This window comes from Neodiprion lecontei, chromosome 2 (genome assembly GCF_021901455.1).
Source record: "Neodiprion lecontei isolate iyNeoLeco1 chromosome 2, iyNeoLeco1.1, whole genome shotgun sequence".
Taxonomy (NCBI): Eukaryota; Metazoa; Arthropoda; class Insecta; order Hymenoptera; family Diprionidae; genus Neodiprion; species Neodiprion lecontei.
The window spans coordinates 44,210,586-44,234,032 of record NC_060261.1 but is presented as its reverse complement, the minus strand read 5'-3'; the positions used below and the strand labels follow the sequence as shown (position 1 = coordinate 44,234,032).

General features: G+C 43.4%; 1 protein-coding gene across 6 annotated transcripts in view; it reads right to left on the bottom strand.

The window, feature by feature from the left end:
• Positions 1–23,447, bottom strand: part of LOC107220921 (epidermal growth factor receptor) — a 98,189-nt gene that overhangs the window by 5,277 nt on the left and 69,465 nt on the right. For 3 of the 6 annotated variants that reach the window (XM_046732134.1, XM_046732137.1, XM_046732135.1), the window contains 7 exons: positions 5,731–6,066; positions 5,196–5,580; positions 3,755–4,434; positions 3,360–3,492; positions 2,761–3,071; positions 1,794–2,095; positions 458–1,669 (listed from right to left, as the gene is read on the bottom strand). In XM_046732134.1, coding sequence (XP_046588090.1) covers positions 458–1,669; positions 1,794–2,095; positions 2,761–3,071; positions 3,360–3,492; positions 3,755–4,434; positions 5,196–5,580; positions 5,731–6,066 — 3,359 coding nt within the window. Of the gene's footprint in view, positions 1–457; positions 1,670–1,793; positions 2,096–2,760; positions 3,072–3,359; positions 3,493–3,754; positions 4,435–5,195; positions 5,581–5,730; positions 6,067–7,935; positions 8,202–8,326; positions 8,519–8,636; positions 9,035–9,201; positions 9,424–9,628; positions 10,148–10,478; positions 10,629–23,447 lie in introns of those variants that run through there. The other 3 variants (XM_046732133.1, XM_015659716.2, XM_046732136.1) reach the window with 3 other exon arrangements.

Below are 23,447 nucleotides of genomic sequence, written 5' to 3'. Positions count from 1 at the left end.
AGAAAAATGTCATCTTTCATACGGAATTCTTGGCCAGTACATGCATGAGGTACCAAGTTGTAAAAATACGGACTATTGAATGTTATCACGTTTTTATTAAATCATTGTCTGTGCGAAATTTTAAGTGAAGAATACCAAATCAAGAAATTTGCATTTCTTCATATTACGTGACTAACAGTTGATAACATTACCTCGAAATATCTGCGGAAGCGAAGTTGCGGTCACAAATGTTTCGGTGCTTTTCGAATCTTTCAGAAACTCGTATGTAAAGGAATAAGTGAGGTAATTACTATTTCTGATTAGATTAGCGTACGAAAATTCGTAACAGATTTTTTCGTACCAAACCTCCCACAGGGGTCATCCTACTATCATGAACCATAGTCGAATTCCATACAAAGGATATTTGCACTAGGAAAGAAAAAACAAAAAGAATTTTCAACGTGAGATAGAGGCTCACCTGCAATGTATAGGATGGTAGTATCATGTACTTGTCCCCCTTTATTGCCAGATAACGTCCAGGATCTCTCGACATTTTCGCAAAGTCGTCGGCAAGTTCCTTGAAGCTTGGCCTCGACTCCGCGTCGAGCATCCAGCATTTTATCATGATCATGTACACATCGATCGTACATATCGCCGGCTGCGGTAACCGTTCCCCCTTTTCCAATAATTCTGGCACATTTCTTGCCGGAACGTTTTCGTAGGGTCTTCCACCATAAGTCAAAACTTCCCAGATGGTAACACCGAATGCCCAGACGTCTGACTTGTGCGTAAATACGCGGTGCTGAATACATTCTAAGGCCAACCATTTTATTGGCATTTTACCGCCAGCAGCCTTGTACTGTTCCTCGTTGATGTCCAAAAGCTTCGCGAGGCCAAAGTCGGTTATTTTCACGCAGTTTGGCGTTTGCACAAGGACGTTCCTCGCTGCCAAATCCCTGTGGACCAATCGTCTCTCTTCGAGATAGGCCATACCCCTGGCGATCTGTGTACACCAATTCAACAGAGGCTTTGAGCCAATCTTGTCCTTATACTTTCTAACGAAGTCAAGGAGACAACCGAGCGGCATCAGTTGTGTCACAAGCATCATCTGCGACGTCATGCAGACGGCGAGTAGCTGAAGTAGATTCGGATGCTCGACACTTGCCATGATATAGGCTTCATCGAGGAACTCCTTCGACGTATTGGATCCTGTCCCATCGTGGAGAACTTTGATCGCAACCGGGATCTTAACATTCTCACCCTCTGGCACCCAGACTCCCTTGTAGACGTTGCCGAATGCCCCGTATCCGAGTATACCGCCCTTTCTCATCTCCTCCTCCTTGATTATACGCAGCTTTGCTAAGTTCGGCTTCACTCCCGTAGGCCTTAGAGGTTCGTTGTCATCAAGCCCGGTAAGTGCCATCGTCATTTTCACGGTATTTTCCTTGGCCTTCGTCCGCTGACGCCACAGGCATAATACAGCAGCGGAGAAGACCATTAGAATCACTACGAAAACACCAACACCTGCTAATATTGCCGGTGTTTGTTCGCCGTCTAACGGGTAACTCATCTTCTTTGCATGATTGGAGCAGAACGGGTCGTTGTCCGCAGGGAACCTCGTAAACGGATGTTCTGGCGGGCAGGTATCGGTGCAATTGAAGGATGTTGCATTGTCTTCCGTGGCAACGTTCTGAAAAATTAGCATTACTGTTTAATGATATCGCTGCGCAGTTCGTCGCATCTATATAATATAAAGGCTAATCGTGGGAGGGGTGAAACTAAGGAAATAAACTTGGTGTACAGGTAGAACTTACGGCGAACACCTTGAAGTTTCGGCACTTGTAGCACTGATCAGCTCCCGGGCCGTAACAGCCCCTGCACTCCGAAGAGCATGGGATGCAGCTCCGGGTTTCCGGGATAGCGAAGTGATCGGCGGGGCACTCGTCTTCGCACTGTTCACCTTTCTTGTACTTGGCGCATTCCTGGCAAACTTGTTGATGAAAACCGTACCCGGTACACCTAAGGCACCGAGGGTGACATTTCCGACAGACTGCTTTACCAGCAAGGGCCTTCAGAGGACCCCGTTCCTGAGGCTCGACCCCCTCCCAGTAGTAACCTACACGCGCAAACATACATATGAATAACCTGTCCGGTAAGTGGCCGAGTTACACTGTCCGGCAAGACGTTTACCGTAAATAAAGGAAGCAAATTTGGCAACCGAGATTTCACTCAGAGTACCGGTTATACAAATACATACTATTCTAATACGATTACATGAGGCAGTCTTTCGCGAAAGGTATTGGAAATGAAAACATCCACAGGCGTTTGTAGGCATTTGTAGGGCGCTACTGCCGCCTAGCAAATATGGCCGCCATGGGGGTAAGCCGCTGGCAAGGTTTACGTTGAATTTGAACAGAGCGCGTGACATTTCTTGAATAAAAATTACATTTCCACGTTTGAAAATATTTTCAGCGTATCTCAAATCGGTTTTCGAATACACGAAGGCGTCTGTCACTACTAGGAATTAAATAAAGTTTGCTAGAGCTGTTAATTTGGGTAAAAAAAATACTAGTAAACGCGTTATTTGCAGATATATTGGTGGAAGGATGATCTCATGCGGTGAGACACGCAGTAAGTGCGAATCTGTGCAAATAATGCAGAGATAATGCCTGCGATGCCGTTTAGCTGTATCTCTGCGACGGCCATTTCGAAGAGTACACAGAGCGACCATCAGGTCCCGCATAGAATGTTTATACTCCCAATAGAGATACGCGTACTCACCTTCCGGGCAAGACTCATCCGTTCTCAAACAGCTCTCCGGTGTTTCGAAGTTCATAATCGCTTTTTCGCAACTGTGACACCCATTTGGACCAATGTTATTTTCCGGACCCTCGCACCCCCCTACGCAATTATCGTGACAATGTTTGCATATCCCACCATCGTTGAACTTTGATGATGGACATTTGGGAACGCAGAAAGGCCCGTCGCGCACATGCTTACATGAGTGGCAGTGTTCCGCATTCGGACCAGAACAAGTTCCGTTGCATTGCACGTGACAAGGTTTGCAGACTCTTTCGTCTGCTTGGTAAATACTGAAATGCAAAAAATATCGGCCGTTTGGTGAACGATCGTGATTTCAATAGTAAGTTAATAATACTTTTAGGTGACCATTTTTATGTAATACCAGTAGTTGTTGGTTATGGGATAATAAAATTCAGATCTCTTGTCAACAATTTTGGCTAGCTCACAATCAGTGTTCAAGCGCAGATAGATGGGCTTACAATTAATTATAGAACAAAATTGCTAATAATAATAGCAATTGAAAAATATAATTCATGCTTCAAATTGATAATATTACCAGCCACGCAATCAAAACTTACCCAGGTACTGCTGTGCAATTTTGTACGCAAATATTCTCCAATATGAAATTCCTGCAGGACAAACATTGCTCGGGACCTGGCCCCCAGCAGCCCTCATCCGAACATTGATCATCGCATACCAAGCCTTCGCGTGCTGCAACAAATAATGCAGATGATACATGACGTTGTTGTGCAAGCGAACTTGGTCAAAAATTGTGAAGGTCATCACATGCCGAATTCATTTGCCATGCAGTCTACTCATTAGCCCATGTATGTACAAAGCAGGGCAAGTAGGCTTTGTTCCCAATTTGAGAGAAAATGATCAAAAACGTGTAGTTCAAAAACCGAGCAAGTTGGGAATACCGTGGATAAAGAAGAATTTCCAGTACAATCAGATGTAATACCAAGTTACTCACCGCAGTCAGCTTCGGGCTTGTTGCTGGACAAAATCGTGGTATGTTCTTGAGACCTTTTTATTCGCGTCCAGTTGATGCTCTGAGCGTAGCAGAGATCCGTGTTCTCCAGGATTGCTACCGTACCAGAGTTGATCTTTTTCAGTGAATTCAATCCGAGGGACACCAGGGCTGTCTTCACAATGTAAAGTGATGCAAAGAATGTTTCGGTAAGGCTTCTGCCCCCGATAACCTCCAGATTCCGGAAGTATGAAAGGTTTGTGAACTGCTTGTGATACCCTTGAATATTAACGTATCCCGTAACTTCCTTTAGCGTGCTGAACACCTCGAGTTTGTCGGGGTGAAGCTCCAGATACCTCGGTCCAAACGTAAAGTTTTGGTATATATGTTGATACCCCATGAAACTCTGATCCAATATTGTGATCGAGCCTTCAATTATTGTACAATCTTTAAAGCTGTCAATGTTTCCAGAATGGACCCGATCCACGCCTTGGCAAGTCTTTGGGCATGGACCGTCGCATGGTACACATTCACCATTAACAGCCTTCTTCTTTGGAGGACACGAACGCACGCATGCACCGTTGTCCTTCAGAAGGTGTTCGGGACACTTACGGACACACGTCGCACCATATGCATACTTTCCATCGGGGTTTGTTTCCCACGAGTATGTTGTCGGATTATACCTGTTGATGAGAATTATAACCGTTGTATGGTAAGATCGTGTTGATATTGAAACACACGCATGATGGGCAATAAGTCGCATAACTATTTGGCAGCCGGAGATTTATCGATTCAGTCAGATATGTCAGCAGTGAGTGTCGTATATTGCACGGGGCTTGTTGCATGACAATGAATCAATTTGAAAAGTACAGGATCATTCTACAGTATTTCATTTGGGCAGTAATCGACGTGTCCACGTAATGCATCGACGGCTTGAAACAGCAAACACATCAGCCGTAGTGTGTCTTATTATTAAGGACATACATGCGTGTAGGTCGAAATCGTGCCAGGTCGATGAAAATTATAGAAATTATTCTAGCTTTTGCTTTAAACACTTGTGAAAAATTTGAAAACGTTTGTCTGAACCATAACGATGTTAATTTACTTTTGATTTTTTGTGATTTTATAAGTTGAGCCTGACAGTTTGCCATCAGAATCACTGTAAAATCACAAAAAATTAGAAGTCAAATAACTCCGGTATGGTCCAGACAATCGTTTAAAAAAAAAAAAAAAAAAAACAGACAACCGCGCCGTGGTAGTGACAAAAGAGGACTCTACCATAACGAGACATTTTCTCCTACGATTCTTTCTATTTTTCGTACCTAACGCCGAGACCATCTATTGTATAAGAATACTAACAATATGAATCTTTCAGCAATTTATTCGACTGCTGTCGGCTGTATCATAATCTGCCGTGGCACATAGATAAATATTATTTTCTTACTTCTGCATTGCCGGACATTCTTGCGTACAGACACCGTCGTCGAAGAAGTTTTTGCACGCCAAACAATCACTCTGCTTCGGTCCGGTGCAACCCCCGGCGCAAAAAAGATGACAGCACTCCCTTGGATTTTGCCCGAAGCAACGTCCCTGCCAGCACTGTGGCGAGCAATTTATCTTTGAGAAACTCTGGCAATTGTAGGGTCCTTCGCCCCAGCATCCCTGCTCACAACTCTTGTCGCACTCGGGGCATACCCGCTCCGGGGCTGTGAAGTTGTACACGTAATCATACTTTGCCTGGGGACCCGTTATTATTTCGTCCCAATTGATGGTCCTCATGTGGCAGAGATTGTAGTTGTTGTACATGCCGACACTGCCATTTAGGATGTCTGGGGAATAATTAATAAATTATTACTAGGTTAATATCATTACTTCAGTGAAGCTCGGCATACCTATATGTATACCTTCAGTGTATATGTATACATATAAGTATATCGCGTTATTGTTGATGCGGCCAAAATTGGATATTAAACCGTTACCTCGAAGTGCCGGTAGCTCGAGGCTATTCATCTGGCACATGGTGACGAATAGTGCAAACTCGGCCTCGTGAATGTTCAGCTTGAACAGGGTTCGGCCGCGAATGATCTGGAGCCGTGGCAGGACAACCTTCTGCACGTCCACGTGGCTGATGAGGACGTACCCGGTGACCTCTCGGATGTACTGAAGGAAACTGAGGTCCAGCTCAAGGTTCTGCAGCCATGTGATTTCGAGGTTGCCGTCAACGTACGTACAATTCGTATACCGATCTCGAAGATTTCGGTAATGATGGTCCTTGTTGGAGGGTACCGATAGTCGACCATTTGTCCCGATACAGACTGAAAAAGTTTAGAAAAAATTTTATTAACGTGCTTTCCGCCCACTTCGTCGATACACAATAAGCTATACCCAAATCAAATGATAATCGAAAGGTACACGGCCTGAGAAATATTCGGCCGAGCTTCGTATGCGCTGACAGTTTAGCTTGGTATACAAAAATGAAAATACCGATATCATTACTGTTCACCTTTGTCAGACGCTTGTATAAAAATTGGATTTCCGTCCCTGCATTCGCTTAAGGGCATGACCGAATGATTAGCAGCAGGATAATAAACGGCAGCATACAGTTTGAGGGAATAAAACAAGTAACGAGGATCAATAGGGTTGGTCGCATAGGCAGATTTCGCGGTTTCTTCGGCAAGCGCAGGCATCGGCAAATTGTGACTGTCTTTTCACGAATCGCCCGACCAATCACAAAACATGGACTGATTAAACTGTAAATGGCCACGTATATATTCGTTCGTTATAAGGGAACAAGCGATTGCGTTGGATCATACGTGTTGAGACACCGAATTCGTATACATAACTGCGATGCTCTTATAACGAGGAGTGGTATTGATCATCGACACATTCACGCACGTGTGATTCTTGAGCTCTCCAGGTAGTAGTCGGTGAAAGTTCCGGCGTCGAATTTCTTGGAATCCTATTCCCCTTACCACCCTAACATACGTCTTACAACGAGGTTGCACTGTATGCGATAAAGAAAAACTTTCCTTTGAGATAATTTTGAAAAACCTTTCATCAAGAAGATGCGAAACAAAGTATCTTTCAAGGACGCAACAGAATATGTAACTTGATAACTTTGTGGAGAAAGAATGAACGCAATGCCAACCTTCTCAAGTCATTATTGGAAAGTAAAAATGTATGGAGTTTTCACGGCCATATAATGCATTTCCCTAATAAGTAAACCTCATCAACCGGAAGACCTTGATTACTTCAGAATTGTTCTATTTATTTCTAGTAGCGAATAACAAATCGAAATCAAAAAACATGTAGCCTCAGTTGAATTATTAATATCATGTTATAGTACAATGTACATTTTCTAGCTTCGATTCAAGGTTTCGTGAGGCCTTCAGCGCGAAAAGTTGTGTAGTAAAGCGAAGCTGCCGTTGTTTATCAACGCGTGTACACGCCGCGCGCCGCCTCTATGTCGTTTCAGCCGGAGCGGCTACTGCATTACACCCTGTGAGATCAAAGTAAAAGCAACACGAACGTTGATAGTTCCTTTCGCCACTCTTGTCAATATTCCTCTTAATTTTCATGAAGAGGGTAAAACAAAACTCACAAGGCCAAATAAGTGTAACGTTTTTAAGTTGATAGTTTCTCAAGCATAAGCCGTATTATACACCGCACAGTAGCTATATTTATTAATGCCTGCATCAATTCTTTACATCCAAGTGTAGATGTAGAAAATCGGGTTCCGGCCGTAGGCCAGTAAAATGAACACAGCTCATGTGTGTAAAGTCACTTCTGGTTACCCACGTACACATGTGTACGCATAAGAAGGTGATTCTAAAACGAACTGCGATACTAGCCTAATCGTCGATCAGTATCTTGTATAAGATATCAGTTCCGTTTCAGCATCAACCCCTGCACGTGTACTTGGATAAGTTATAAGTTTATTGAAGATTTATGAGCACAGAAAAGATAAATAAAAATAATCTGCTCGCTTGTTGATTCGATTCATAGCATATTTTCCAAACAATACTGGCACAGAGACGATTGAGAATGTAACAGATTTATTTCGACCTCTTTATTTAGCACGCTGATCCGTTGTGAGGGTGAAAAGCTGGGGAAGAGGGGGGGGTATACAACTGGTAAGTTGAAGAAAAATAGGAAAAGCTAAGGAGTTCAGAACTGAAATGTACCGCAGACAAGGAACAAATAACGGCGTGTGGAATGTGCTTTGTTCGTCGATCTCTCTCCGTATTGCCTTTCAGGCATCTCCGGGTCTTGGTCGCTCTCGCGCAATCTCACCTCGCCGGACGGCTCTGGGACTGTGAGGTTGCGAGGCTGCAGGACCAGCTCGTGTCTGGCTCCGAGTACGTGAGCCTTTCTCTGGATATTAACTCTACCAGAAGTACCGGACGGCGGTTTATTGTGAACCTTGATCACCTCAGCCACCCAGTTCAACCTTGAACGGTAATATTGCTTGTATTCGTATTATAACAACTGTTTGCCTTCAGAGCCTACGTCGTAAGACTCTATGTGCTCTGAGTATTCTTCTCTCGATAAAATAATACAAGCGTGGAGCGCTACCTCGGACGGGCGCATTTCACGTCGATTCGATCAATGGTTAGGAACGGTGCGTGGAATCCCCGTACACGTGCATCATCCCCACACACATACGGAGCAAGGATTTGTTGACTTTTCCAAGTATGGCAGTCAGATATGGCGCAAGAAATATTTATTTCATTCGTGTGAATGTCATTTGTTTCAACAGAAAGGTGGCTACAACAATAACTTGTGTTATCGTATCAAACCACTCTTATTTGAATTAACCAAACATTTTTTACGCCATATATTCATACAAACTGACTGCAGTTTTAAAAAATTTTCTGCTACGTACCGTGGTATTCTTGTAGCAATCGTGGCAACACGGAAGGAACTCTCATTCCTCATCTCTATCATTCAAGGTTTCGGATGCAAATTGATTGAAATCGAACGCTTCTAGGAGTCAACCTAATTTTCTTACTCAATTGCTGCTTGCATTGGTACAAAAGTTACAACACTTTCATTGTTTTCGACCAAATCTTTCAACGCTCCGTTGTCACACTTCCGGGGAATCCCGCCGGTGTTGCTTTGGGTCAAATTGACCCCATATCGGATTTCAGAACGCTGTTACATGCAAACTATCATTCTGGTTTGAAACAAAAAATTGGGAGAAATACTTTGAACATTCTAAAATAAGAATTCATTGCTGTTTTAGGAGAAATAGAATGGCGACACGTTAAAAAAAAATTCACAAAGTCATAAGTTTGCAAAAAGAGGTTCTTCGTATAAAAAATTGTAAGTTTTTCAATTTTTAATATTTTTTCCGCAATATTATTGCGTGACACTCTCGAAACGGGCTACGCAATGGGGGAAAGAAATAGCTTGTTAGTGTACAATTCACAAAGCATATTCATTCTGACCCATGAAGCTGATCACGATGTTCCGTAAGCACCTGTCGCATGAACACATTTTGGTATGTGTGCACTGGTAGGCAGATACGGACAGCCTTTGAGTAGAACCACCAAATTATCGGTAGGTGGCAGAGAAGGATCCATTTTCACCCTTTCAGTTACAGATATTTAGTCCCAAAGTCCAAAGATTCAGTGTGACAACGAAAGGTTGAACAAGACTCAGCATGGAACCTGTCAAATGACAAACTATATTTGTTTGTATTTGCTGGACACCTAAAGCCATACAGGCAAATTGATTGAATTTAAATTTTAAACATGTAGTTCAAAAAAGGCACCAAGTTTCACAAGTTCTAAATTTTTTAGGATAATTCCTAATACTGGTAGTCATTTTAGTGTACAACGAATTACGCAATAGCCATCAGATTATGTTAATTACCAAAGTTTTATTGGCTGATTGAACACGGACGGTTTCGACCATTTCGATAAATTGTTCAAGGGTTTTCCAACTACAGGATTCTAAATCCGAATGATCAGCCCCAATAATACACAGTTAACCGTAATAATAAATTATTCTTCCCTTTTACAGGTTAATCAAAAATACAGAACACTGAATATATGCCAAGAATCAAGGAAAACATAGAAGTCAAATGCGTTACTAGAAATATATTCAGGGTTAGAAACATGTCAAGGTCAAAGTACAGTGACGGAGCAGGATTGCTTAAGAATTTCACTTTTCTGGCTCGTTAGGGCTTGGAACTCAGTGTTGTCAGCTGAAAAATGGAAAAATTATTATTTTGACATCAGAATTGGAAGAAATGCATGCAACGCTTGTGGAGTACATCTCTGCGAGTTGAGGTATACTCTTCCGCGTGTCTTCATTCTACAATATAGCAGGTCAAAAGTCTTGGACCGTGTAGAATCATGCCCAAGTAATAACGCTTTCGGATCACTCTATCTGAAATTTATTTGATATATATATATATATATATATATATATATATATATATATATATACACACACGTATATCTAACATGAGACCTCGAACATTCTCACGGACGTACCATCGTCAAAATCGTAATACACCTAACGATGAGACGACCTAACGCTGTTAAATCACTGTGTTACTATATGCCCTATTGATAACCTTAAAATGTAATGATTTGGACTGCCGGAATCGTCGTGAAGATTTTGTCAAGTACCAACTATTCTTTCGCGAGAAGAGTTGCCAAGGTGCGGTAAATCAAATTATAGAATAAGCTCGGATCAGATCGGGATGTTGTCTCACTTTTTCCTTTCACAAACTCAGAATTGAGTTCTGCGGAAGCATATCGATGCGAGAAGACAACCACCAACAATATCAGTGCTGCGCCGAGGAGACGACTGTACGTTGACGGCGAATTGAGCTCGATGCGATGCAGACTTGACATGGTGAGCGTTCATGCCCTCCACGGATCCGTGGACTCTGTCAAGGTGACCTTGAGGGATGCCACGGAGACTGGCCTCGGAAGCACGGCTTTCGGACACGCGTCAAGAAAGTCGAATGCGTTTCGAACGAACGTTGCGGTTTCCATCGCGCCCAATTCACCAAGTCTGGCACATGCCAGAATGGATGACTTCTTTCTAAAACATGTAATAAAGTTAATTAGTCAATGTGAACATCGCTGGTCTCGAGAAAAAATTCAAATTAACATTTTTAATACGTATAAGTATACTACGTATGTGGACATAATATAATATCCGATGCGTGTTTTCAATACAGGCATGAGTACAGCACGCAGAGGAAGGTTCAGATATGATGTCACCGGTACTTTCGTTACATTATTTAAATACAAGAAATACCCTCTTCACTACTATTTAGTTGTACGACGGTAACGTGTGGTTTTGTCAGAATATTAGATCATAATCGTAAGCCCCTCGTAAAAATCGCTTTCTGATAAACTTCCAGTGCTGGTATTCGCTTGCTTTCTTAATATCTTGGAGTGAAAGACATATAATCACTCTTTAGAGTGACTCTATGCACTCCATGCGTTTCGACTGGAAAAGTTCACTCTTAAAGAGTGAATATTTACTCAATCATCCGAATTGCGCTGTTTTCACTCCTAGGAAATTTGGAAAGTATTCAACCAATTCCTCATTTGTTTATTTTTTGAATAATTTGGCCTATTCTTTCCTGGCGCTTCTCTGGTCCGTACCCCAGCCCCGCAGACAATGTTTTAATATTCGAACGGAGGCTCTGTATGATGATCGCATCTTACCACATCTTCCGGATAGCATGTAATTCTGTGCGATTTCATCACAGCAACGACAGTAGGTGACGGCGACGTGGCATATTCTGTAACTGCAACGCTAGCCTTAGCCGAGCGGGTAAGCTATCCGTAATAAAAAATGTTCGAGAATGTTTCCCAATGGTTCTCCTCCTGAATCCATGTGTGCACAACATGCATGGGTACATGTTTTAGGAGTTGGCGAAAGAACGGTTTTTGCCACAAATTCCCCTTCCATCTCCTCTGTTAGAGGGCAATTTGGTTTTCTTGTACTCCTTAACCTTTTCTCATCGTCCTTCGATCAACTTAGCGATCTACCCGTCCACCTAGCTACCTGCCTTTCTACCAATATATTCGTTCATCCATCTATCCATCTTTCCATTTTTCGATGCACCTAACCATCTATCCACACATCTACGGATATACTATCCGCGTAGGTATACAGGTCCCTATGCTCGTTGTCAGTGTTCTTGAAGATTGTAAAAACAATCGGACGGACGTTGTTATCAACGATATCAATGCATAAGTGACGATGTTGACTCAGTTGACACGGTTCTCGCCGTGAGCCCGTGATAATTTTTTTTTTATTACAGAGGATTGCTTAAAAAAGCTCGCTTCAACGTAATCCAACGTCGTAAATAAGGGAGCCTGAAATTGCCCGGGTCCCAGGACTGTGGCAACTGGATGTTAACGATTTTACGATTTAACAAGGCGGAAAGGAGTCTACGTAATTCAAGTGCTGCGCTAATACAGCGATTCGTACTGAGCTTTCCTAATTCGAACTTGATTGTGGTTTCGATGCAAATTATTATGATGGAACGAAGACTACTTTATTTTAGACATTAGGGATGGTCTATAGCTCGACAGCTCCGCGGGATCTTATTATTTATTATCGGCATCACGAATCTTGGTCCTTTTACTATAAAAAAGATGTTTCTCTTACCGCGGCCAGGCTGGATTTCGACGTCATTATACGCCTATGCCAACGCCAATTTCATTTAAATAACTGTTCGCAGAATATTGAGTTACAGGAAAGTCCTTCTCTCTTTCCTCAACGGCACGGATAGACATTGGTATAACGGTGATGGTGCCACAAATATCAATTATGCACAGAAATGATGCGCGTGGCTGTTGAGCTTTGCCGATTAGAATTCGATTGAAAATTCATCGAAGCAAGCAAATGTGAAGTTTCGAAAGTACCCGCACCGCCGTGCCATCCAAAATTCGTTCTCTGTATACGGTTCTTGAACTGGATATCACTGGGCCGTATTTATTTTAGCAAATCTAGGCATCTCTTAGATGCGAGATTTAGGTATCTGGTTGAGATATGTTTCATAACATCAAGGCCCGGGTGTATGAGATTTCATGTACAATAAGTTAGGAACAATCGGAGCGGGCACCAGTCGGCTGTAAATATGAATAAAACAAACGGTTATCGGCGTATTTCCGTGATATCCGGTGGTGCATCGCTATACCGAGTCTGCTCTAAATGAAAATTGTGAGCATAGCTAACGATAAGTTGGGTTCAACACCTACATCTTGGCTCTTTAGATGACGCAATCTTTTTCTTTTGCAATTGTACCATACTGCGTCTCCACTTCATCTCTATCCACAGTAAGCAGAATACTGAATTCAGAATCTATATTGGAATTGCACTGACTCTTTGACATCCGATGCTACTTTTCACTGTGCCGATTACGACAGGTAAGCTATTATCTCCACTTCAACTATAACGATGCGGTTTTGGACGGTTCAGCAACTGCAGCATCGTCATCACTTGGTCATCATTTGTTTCACGCGTTGTATTAGCTCAATTGAGCTCGGGACCATAATATCTTTCGATAATGGCGCCCGCACCTTTTGCGTGTTGTTCCCGTCGGCTTCTACAAAATAAACGACTGATTCGTCTCTGAATGAATCCATTTTGAATTTCGCAAACAAGTGGGGTTTAATTTCTGATGAATTCTCTATCCCGGCATCCGATGTTATTTATTACAAGTTTCTATAATATGCGTAATTGCGGTGTGATGTATCAATTCGGCGAACAGCGACACAATTCTAATCTGATTAACATCTTTATCCCGTTCCCCGTCTCCGACCGCGTTCAGATATAAGGGATGCCGTTATGGGAAGTTGGCATAAAATTTAGGTCGGAAGATGCGATTATTTGGCAAGTATTCATTCTTTGCAATACGACGATATGGGAAACCGTTACTACTGTTGAGAGGTTTTGGTTAATTGGCGTGAAAGGCCGCACAGTCTGAATCTACTTTTGGAGTAAGAATGTACGCAGGGTGACGGAACACGAATTCACTAATGGCCGATCTGGACGCCAGGATGGATAATATTTCATCGCGATCTCGTCGCCGTATAACTACCTACGTTCGTAAAGATCACCCCCACGTTAACTTGTACCGTGACGTCAAAACCCTTTCAGCGTTGTAACTTTCATTTCGCGAACATCTTTCGCTCCATCTAAGTCGAGTCAGCTGGCATGGCCTCGGTGATGTCATCGTTGCAGCGTACTCTGCCACGATTTCCGATCTCCGACCAACACCCACTCATGGGACGCCCACGTTCGACGTCAACTATGTTATATACACCGTTCAGTCGAAAATGTTCACCGCAATGTGCTATTAACGACTAAGTCCGGCTTATACGGAAAATCACGTAATGCCCATACAGGGCTCGAATTGGAATTATTTGCAGCAAGGGCTATGGACTTATACGCACGCGAATTATAGAGTTATGACCCGGACAACATTTACGGTATTTGAAACAAACATCAGCTACACACTGCGGGAGCAATTGATTTTCTACGACCCACCGTAGGCGAATCAAACGACAGTAGCTTTTTAGTCCGAGAAACCCGCCGCGGTATTTGAAGTATATGTATATTTGAAATTGCAGAAGAGGAATCTTCAGTGATGGCTGCGCCGTCAGAGTTTCCGTTCAAGGTTGGTTTATCGATACTTTGTTGCGGTATTCGAGTCCTACAGATGTGACAGGCGTGGCATGGCTGACGTCATGCACCACTTGGATTGTACAAATCTCATGCGTATTTACGACGTTATCCACGGGATGCGCATCACAAGCCACCAAGGTAAGCGGCGGAATTTTTTTGTTCCAACGGAACCCCGGCTCAGTTGGTCGGGATGTGGAAATATTTGGTGTCGACGTATAATAAGACACGAGGACCGGTGTTCGGTCTTGGTGGGACACATGTCACCCGGTGGAACCGGCGTCGCTGGGGTGCTCCCAAATCCTCCTCGTTCCGAACTTCTCTTGGCCGTCAATTAGAGGCGACATCGCCCCGACACGAAAAACTTGGCCAGCTAGCGACGCGACGGGCCGACTCGCCGCGGCCGGGATCCGGAAGAATGACATTAACATATCCAATTTTCGTACTGCGGTGCCGATCAATAGTAAGAAACTCACAAGTGTTTCGAAGATGGTGCCGGACTCCTTGTAGCTATAGAGCTAATGTCAAGGCGTGTCCTCGGTTCGAGTTATACGTAAACACCTTGCAATTAGTTCATTCGTAGATTTCGATACTAAGGGTGAGCCTTTTTTTCGACACTCGATAGGGTAGCGCAACGATTCACCTGCGAGACTCACTTTTACATCAGCTGTTTCAGAGCCATAAGAATTCGTTAGCACTAAGGGTTCATCCTACGCAGAGGGCCGTTAAACTGGCTGATACAACGGGTATCATACATAATAATTATGAGTACAACCGAGTTACTGTGAATAATTATTCCTGCGGAAGCGGAACTCCGAACAGTTTGACACTTTTATAACCAGAATCAATTCGTGGCTCCGGGGGCATTGCGTTAACGGGGTTTTGCCCTGTCAGAGATTTTTAAAAATCAATTTTCTTGAACGTTGTCACGAATGGATTATTTTGAGAATATTTTTACACAAGGTCGATGTCGAAATGTCAAAAATTAAGAAGATTGTGAGCTCTTGCGTAGAGCAGCCCGCAGCCGCCTCGCTATTGACCAAATTCTGGCTCATCGCGTTCTACGTGCGCGTCTTAGTTGATGAATCGGACGTACGTTTAGAAATTTTATAATAAGCCTATTGGGTTCTAATCTAAACACGAATACAACTGATGCTGCTTTATATATCTCCGGTTAAGGCAAAGTCATGAAATTTGCGTTTCACCGGGCACAGAATCGAACTTGAAAATCAAACCTGTTCATGCTTACCGCAAAACTATTTTTTCCCACTTGTATGTAATGGTCCAAGTAACTCAACCACCGTTCGACGGATCAACTTGTACTCCGAGATGTCTGGTCCTTTTGTGATTCCGTAACCGTCCACCATAGATTTTTCCCAATTTATTGCTTACTTTGTTCAAAACAAAAATACGAGTTTTTTTTTCTAGTCTCTCATTGAGCATTCCTTCCATATCGTAATTTATACCATACGTTTTTAGATTCTGAATATCCCTTGTGTGAATAGATAAGTATTTTCAGAGTTAAAGGGGCCACAGCGTGGTCGCGTACTAAGCGCGAACTTTTGAGCAGCTTGATTTTTTTTCAACGAACATACTACTGTCAATGTACAGTAAAACTATGTAATTACCATTCGAAATCTAATGAAATCTACGTACGCTCTGGGATCCAGTTCCGCCCTGGTATTGCCCCTCAATAATAAACTTGTGGCCTACGTAGGCGCAGACCTTGAAAAATAATGAGTTGAAATCACAGGCGGGCTAGCCACATAAGTCATTCGGTGCAATCAACGAAGGGTCGATACGGATTCGGGCCGGTCGAGTTACTAAACATTTCTGAGAAAGTTTGAAAATATTATACAAAAATATTGGGTCATATAATATTTTCCATATGACGATCCGAACTTGAGTGAAATTTAAAATGGACGTAGTAAATGTTTTCATACAGGAAAGTAAGATATTGGCGCGACAGAGAATCGCTCTATACTAACGGTTCTCATAAAAAATTATCAGCGATAAATTGACTGAGACTATCGATTTCTCGCAAATTGACTAGTTAATACGAAATCGCAGACAAATTTCGTTGGAACAAACGTACAACAAGGCCCTTAGATTCAAGGGAATAGAGAGAGTGAGTTTACTTGTCTGCAGCTAGCAAAGAATAAATGCTTCGGCACTATTAACATTCGTTAGTCGAATCTTGAGTATTCGTTGACCTTATATTATTGAAATCCAGTCCGTGAGATATTGATGGGTGCCCGCTCAGCTGCAGATAAGCCATCCCACACGGATCAGAGTTTACAGAAATTAAATGAGGAGTAATGTAACTGACGATCTGATTCGTAGTTATAGTCAATCGATTCAACGAAAATATTTTGGGAACATCGCGATCGGGATGCTAAATTGCTAGATTTTATTCCCAGCAATTCAAATGTCAGGCATCTAATAAAACACGCGCCCCTTTGTACCTAACCCACTCCGCTCAATTTTAATTCAACTTGAGAAGGTCTTCGTCAATGTGCCTAGGTATTATCGTAGGTTGAGAAATCGCGTATTTGAGGTCTTCCCTTTGCATTTTCGCTCGAGATTCTCATAAGAGCTAGTTTCTGGGTAAATATTTTTACGGGACAGTTTCGATGAACGGACTTCGTGTCTTACGGCACGAATATCAAAGTACCGGCGGTTGCAGGTGAAACTTCCAAGGTCCAACATCGTGGTAGCAGTAGAAGGGAGGCGGGGCTAGTGTTTCGAGTCAAAACGCTGATCTCTTGTCTTCGGTGGGTCGAACACTGGGCAAGATCCTTCTGAGATATGCCTTCGGCCTTATCTGGGTCCTAAATCTTGGTAGGACCTCGCTGCAAGAATGTTCTCTGCCGTGCATCTCAAATCTTGGCTGGCTAAGACAAAGGGATACGACATATCGCGGAATAACACGACGTCATTTTAACCTGAAACTCCAGTTCGTCGATTTATCTTAGGATTTGGCTGCTTTCAAATATCAACCCGGGTTTCACCTTTGTTCAGAATATATACACTGTCCGCCGAGCCGGACTCTCTGTTCTTCCTCTGCTTTATTTCGATCATAGCGCGTCAGTGCAGGTGCCAATGCCAGCCTCTCTAGGAAAGTTGCTTACGCTTCGTACATACACCGTAGCGTAATCTTCGTTGTTTTGCCGGTCACCCCTCACGGGCCTTCGCATTCCGCAAAGAAGATGTACTCTGCCTGAGTATACTAGTTGGTATATTCGTACTGAATATTGCTGTCGTTATTAGATGAAGAGTACACAGATGATCGACATAGTTTTATCAAAGGTTCTTTCCTCTTTGCATTGCTTGAATTATGTAGAGGCTCTTCGGTAGAAGTCTATTGTAACATCGTGCAGAATAGAGGTGGGGGCTGAATTGTCCTATAAATGATGATTCACCTGGTGGTAAAATGACTTAGAATTGTCATCGAATAAACCTTGAAAAGTGCACAATTCATAGCACTTGATCCCATGGCAGATGCAGCGAGCTTATCTGGTTCAACACCTGGACTTGGGATGAAAATTATCTCTGGCTGATTTGATCGACAAGTATGTGATGTCTATGTACTGGAATAATGATACTCTATTTAAAAATAAAGTTCATCATCTTAACCGGAATGCATACATTCAGTTTGATAGGTGCCTACCGACAATACATTCTACGGTAATCCATAAGAGGCAACACAAACTAATCATGCATTGTCTGACACTTTCAAGAATTCAAATAGGTTACGAAAATTGCGCGGTTAAAATCCTTCATCAAAAAGTGAAAAAAATTTTTTTTCAAACAATTACAAATTCCAAGAGCATAAGGAAAAGCTTACCGCTACTCATTCCTCGTGCACATGTGTACGATACCTGGCTGCGCAGTTAGTGGGTTGTGTGTTCGTGATGTGTAAAGAGGCAGTGGGCAGTAATTCAAATGAAAGCCTCGAGCCTTGAGGCGCAACGGTTACCAGTTTGCTTTATTACATTCAATTCCACGCTCCAAGAAATATCGAAAAAGAGAAATGTTTGTAGCTAGGAAGCTGGCTGATGAACACAAAAAAAAGAATGAGCGGAGTTTAGGATATCAAATTGTCATCAGCATTTCTGACAAAGTGATACGTTCTCTCTTACCTACGGTCTCCTAGTCAACCGATTAGATTTGCCCGCATGTATATAAGCTATTCGCAAAATGCATGCTCAAGTCATCTGAAAAAGGTAGGTATCTGCACACTGGAACGAAAAGGCAGGCGAACAACGTACTAAGCTGTACGAAACGCACGCAGAAATGTGCTTAAGATATTGTTCAATAAATTGCGTGCGTATAAATGGCCCCTCTGATGTGTCAGATCTGGATTGGGAAACACATCAACTGTCCGACAGTTTTGATTCTGGAAGGTACAACGAACGATGTATCGTAATAAATTCGAATGACTACCTGTAACTATCATTGCTAGATTTACCTTTCTTGGCACACTATATATGGCGTGGTACAACCGTCATTCTCGTTTCTGCATTACTATCATACCTTCATTATTGTTACTGTCATAATATTGTGAATCTACGCTTTCCGAATTTAACTCAGCTACCACACTGCGGGGGAGAGTGATGAAGAACAACTTATGAGATGTACCATCGATCTGCACAGATGGAGCAAGGGAGCAAGTTGATAATGGTTGAATAATTATATTTCAAATGAACCCCCTCCCCCCCTCTCTTCATCTGTCTCTTCTTATACATCTGGATACTGTTGTAAACTGTTCTCGCTTCGTAACTATTTTCAAGTTTTTCCTCTGTATCTTCTACCGCGGCCAATATTTCATGGGCATAAATGAACTTGTCCATTTTTTGTTATTCCCTCCTACCGACCAAATACACGATTTCTTAGAGAAGGATGGAAGGGGCCTAGCCAAAGAGGCAGAGTCGACGAAGCCAGCGTCTTCATGAGATTCAAGAACTCCATGTAACAAATTCAAATCTAAGCTATTATGCAGTTGTGCCACGATGAAAGAACTACGAGCAACCGGTTGTACGACAAAAGCGGCTCTGAGCCGATGAACGTTTTGATTTTTCCTGTGACCATACGTTTGTCGAAACAATGTTGACGCTTTGTAGTAGTAGCAAGTAGTTTATCCGTATGTTGTTTCAAGATGACTGACGTGACGTTTAGATGAAGAAAATTGCAGCACCTTCGACGCCTCAGGTTCCCGTGGAAAACCGGAATACAACGTTGCAAGTGGATCGAAAACTATATACGATCTTACCAAAAGGATTTCGTAAACATGCAATAACTAACAATAAGTAGAGCATAATAATCGTTGAGATGTCCAGTAGTTGCACTTTAATATTGCAACAGGAATACGGTCAACTGTCAAGCAGTATCCCATGGTACCGCTAACTTAATTAGGGTTATTACTTAAGGCTACAGATGTAATGGACAAGTTAGGATTGTACAACGGGCGCTGACGAGAGCGCCGCTTCGAATACCTAATCCAAGCCGAACGAGCTATCGCATTTATGGTTTCTTGCACAACAGATTTCACGTGACGGCGGTGAATGTTTTTCGATCGGTCGTGCGGCGCCAACGCTCGTAGTTCGTTCTTACCCAGTCGCTCGAGTCCCCGGGATTATACTGTCGGTTCCACGTGACACGGTCTGAGCCCGACCGCCAACCGAGTCCTGAGAATTCCTCACTTGCGTAATTCGTATGCAAAGTTCTGGTGAACGCCGAGAAGTTGGCGTCAGCCAGTCAGCCAACAATAATCAGTCCTGGATGTTTGGATATGCCACGTTGGGAACGGTCGAAGCAATGCTTTACAGTAGTATGCTGGGCATGTAATGTACGAAACGCTGTGCGTATTAGCATTATTTAAGCTAGTTCTGCGTCATATTCCGCAAAACGGCATAGCTATATTGCCGAATTCTCTTTCGGACCAATAAATATATAGCGAGACAGAGTGGGTATCAAACCGATCGACTGTTGGACATGATATGGAAATGGTACACGCAAAACGGAGTCCCTTTCCAGTGTGTGGGTGTGTGTAAAGGCCATGTAGCTGTGCAATGTGTGCCTGCCCATACCTACTAATGTAGGCACTTCCAAATCCCACACACTTCCTGGCACCGATTTCATTTTTCTCGGGAACTTTGTCAAGACGTTACCGAGTGTCGATTCAAAATACGGAATTGGAATTAAATTGCGGAAGAACGTGTACGAATGTGGAAACGGCGAAACAGTATCTGTTCAGACCCGCCATGAAATGCCATTACGGTAGGTAGGTCAGTGGTCTACTTGTAGAATGCTGGAGGAAACTTTCATCGCGTATATCACGTCGTGTGTACGTATACCTGTGTATAATTATGCCTTCATATACGTGCGTACCCACGCATCTGATACATCTTGTATTATCGTTAAATTACGTCCGACGATCTATGTGAGAAAAAGTGGATTCGAAATCATTTACAATCGCAGCAGGTTTTGATGGACTAGCTGTTATCTGGTTAACAAGACGCTTCTCACGAGCTGCAAAATTACTTAATGTAGTAGGGTGGACACGCCAGTGAAGCGATGGTTTATGGAAGCGAAAAACTTGTAGCAAATCAACAAAACTTTCCATTTAATTCGTAGCGAACTGTTATTTCACTCGACTTACTCACTGCCGTATTCACCCTAAATTCGAAATGTTAAACTTGACTTGAAACCGACGAAAGGTAGGTATCTGACCCTGTACGTAGATACGCCTATTTACGAGACTCACCGATTCAACGTTTACCAATTGATTCCATTCATGTGCATATGTATTCACATGTAAGCCACATCATAAGTATGCGTGAAAAGATGTATGCAAGTTACGTACAGCACTCAATTGGTTCACGTTTAGTTTTACTTCTCACTTTGCGTTATTTCCTATCCGTTACGTCACTCAGTTACACACGAATCACGCGGTATTTTTCCAGGATCTGCTACAAAATTCACACGCCCACTATTAAAAACTACTTAACTAAAACGATCTTCCGTCCGCGCTAGCTGGAAAATACACTTCGGCACCCGTAAATCCGTTGGCCTTCACAACACTCGTCCAATTGTCACAACTGCTACTCTTCGATATATTTCGTTATCGATGAAAATAATTCACTTCATTCGTCAACGAGAAAATCGGCTCTCGCGTACGCGTCTTTCCGTGACTATCCACTTGGCGGGATGAAAGGTCGCACACGCGCAGGCGTTCTCCGAGGATCGGTTAGGACAGCCCTCTTGTTTACAGAAATGATTGCACAAGCATCGCCGTAACGACGCACAGTCGTAGGCATACGAATACTTCATCGACGGGTTGGGTCAAACGTCTTGGTAGAATCCCATTGATAATAGGATAGTCGCCGATCAGCGATCAAATTCACCTGTCCAAATACCGCGGCAGCGCGCTAAGTCCGTACGAATTCAAGTACCGGCTGTACTACCGTTTCCCATATCCGCGCACCCACACAATTCAAAAGGCAAAGTCGACCGTCTTACTTGCGGACGCACTCCCGAAACTGTGAATACGAAATAATATCTTCTCCGGCCGATTGCCGCCTGCCTTTACCTGTTACTATATTTGTCCACGCAACGACTCGGCAGATAAGGACTTACACCACGTCACGCTTATCAGAGACACGCCAGCCCGGCGACGTCTACGCCTGGAACACGAACGCCTATCCCTGTATATGCGTAAATGCATACAGGCATAAGTCGGTCCAAGCGTTCACTCTCTTCACCAAGTCAAAATCAGTCTCTTTACGGGCGTGCGCGCGTCTCACCTCACCGCGTGAGTCTCAAGGATGGCCATGCATCGCAGGTCCACACCGGGACTTATACCCCCACCTCCTTACACTCGCCACTCTCGGCTCCTGCCCTCGCGCCAGGGCCTTGCCAGGTTCACCGCAGCACTTTCTCGGCCGAGCCTCGTGTTTCCTCAGGCAAACCTGAAGAGCTCCGCTTAGACGCACCAACGTTGCCCTTCGTCCTGACTCGGAGCTGAACCGTTGCCGCGCCGCCACCACCTCACTTCCCCGCCCCCAGATCTCCTACATATATAACTAAATTCACTACGTCCGTGTACCTGTCTACCTACGCCTGCCTGCCTGCCTGCCTGCCTGCCTGCTTTCCTACCCAGCTACCCTCCGACTTACCCTGCAATTCTCCGCGGCGCGGCGGTGCTTCCAGGGGCTTTTCGCTCCAAGAACGTCCAAGAAACAACACTGCACCGCTGTTTGGGGTACCGTATTACAGCTATACTTGTCCTTTTCCCACCTGATAAGGGGTTGTTGCCTCTCCTGCTTCGACGTACATAAAATATTTCTCGTAAACTAACATCGGGCAAAACGGGCGAATCAAAAGCAAGAGATTAGGCTATGCTTGTCAAGCAGCTCATTAGGGCGTGAATTCTATCATGATTTTGCCTCGAGGGTGGACCATGCGAAAGTAAAACGACGCCGATCGTCTTGAGCCATTCGTATTAAATTTAATATAAATAGCCTGTATATCCAACACTGTCTCGAATACAGTTTAGCTTGTTGGTAAAATAGTATAAGACATAAAAGGAGCGGTAGCATGGTGAATCGTATCAACGGTGCTGAACCCAAATTGGGAAGAACGATAATTCTCTGACAGAAATGCTTACTTGCTTCGGGCGTATGCCAAGAGATTACAAGGACCGTAAAGAATTAAAATACGTTTAAATCGATGCAATTATCAACGCAAACAGTCGTCTGCGAAGCTAAACAAATTTTCTCATTCCAGCAGAACAGCCCCCGTTCCCTTGCTGTTTCTTTCACCAGAGGAGGCTTCAAGGTTTCACCTTGGTAGGCGCCCTACGGAAATCATACCAATGGACCAAAGCGGTATGTATCAACCTGCGTCCCCGTACCCCAGCACGGCAACCTCGCTAGAGATCAGCTCAATCGCGCCATCACGATCCGTTTCAACCTCCGGACGACCCCCGGAGAGAACCCCGTGTCAGGTTCAAGTGGTTGATGCTGCA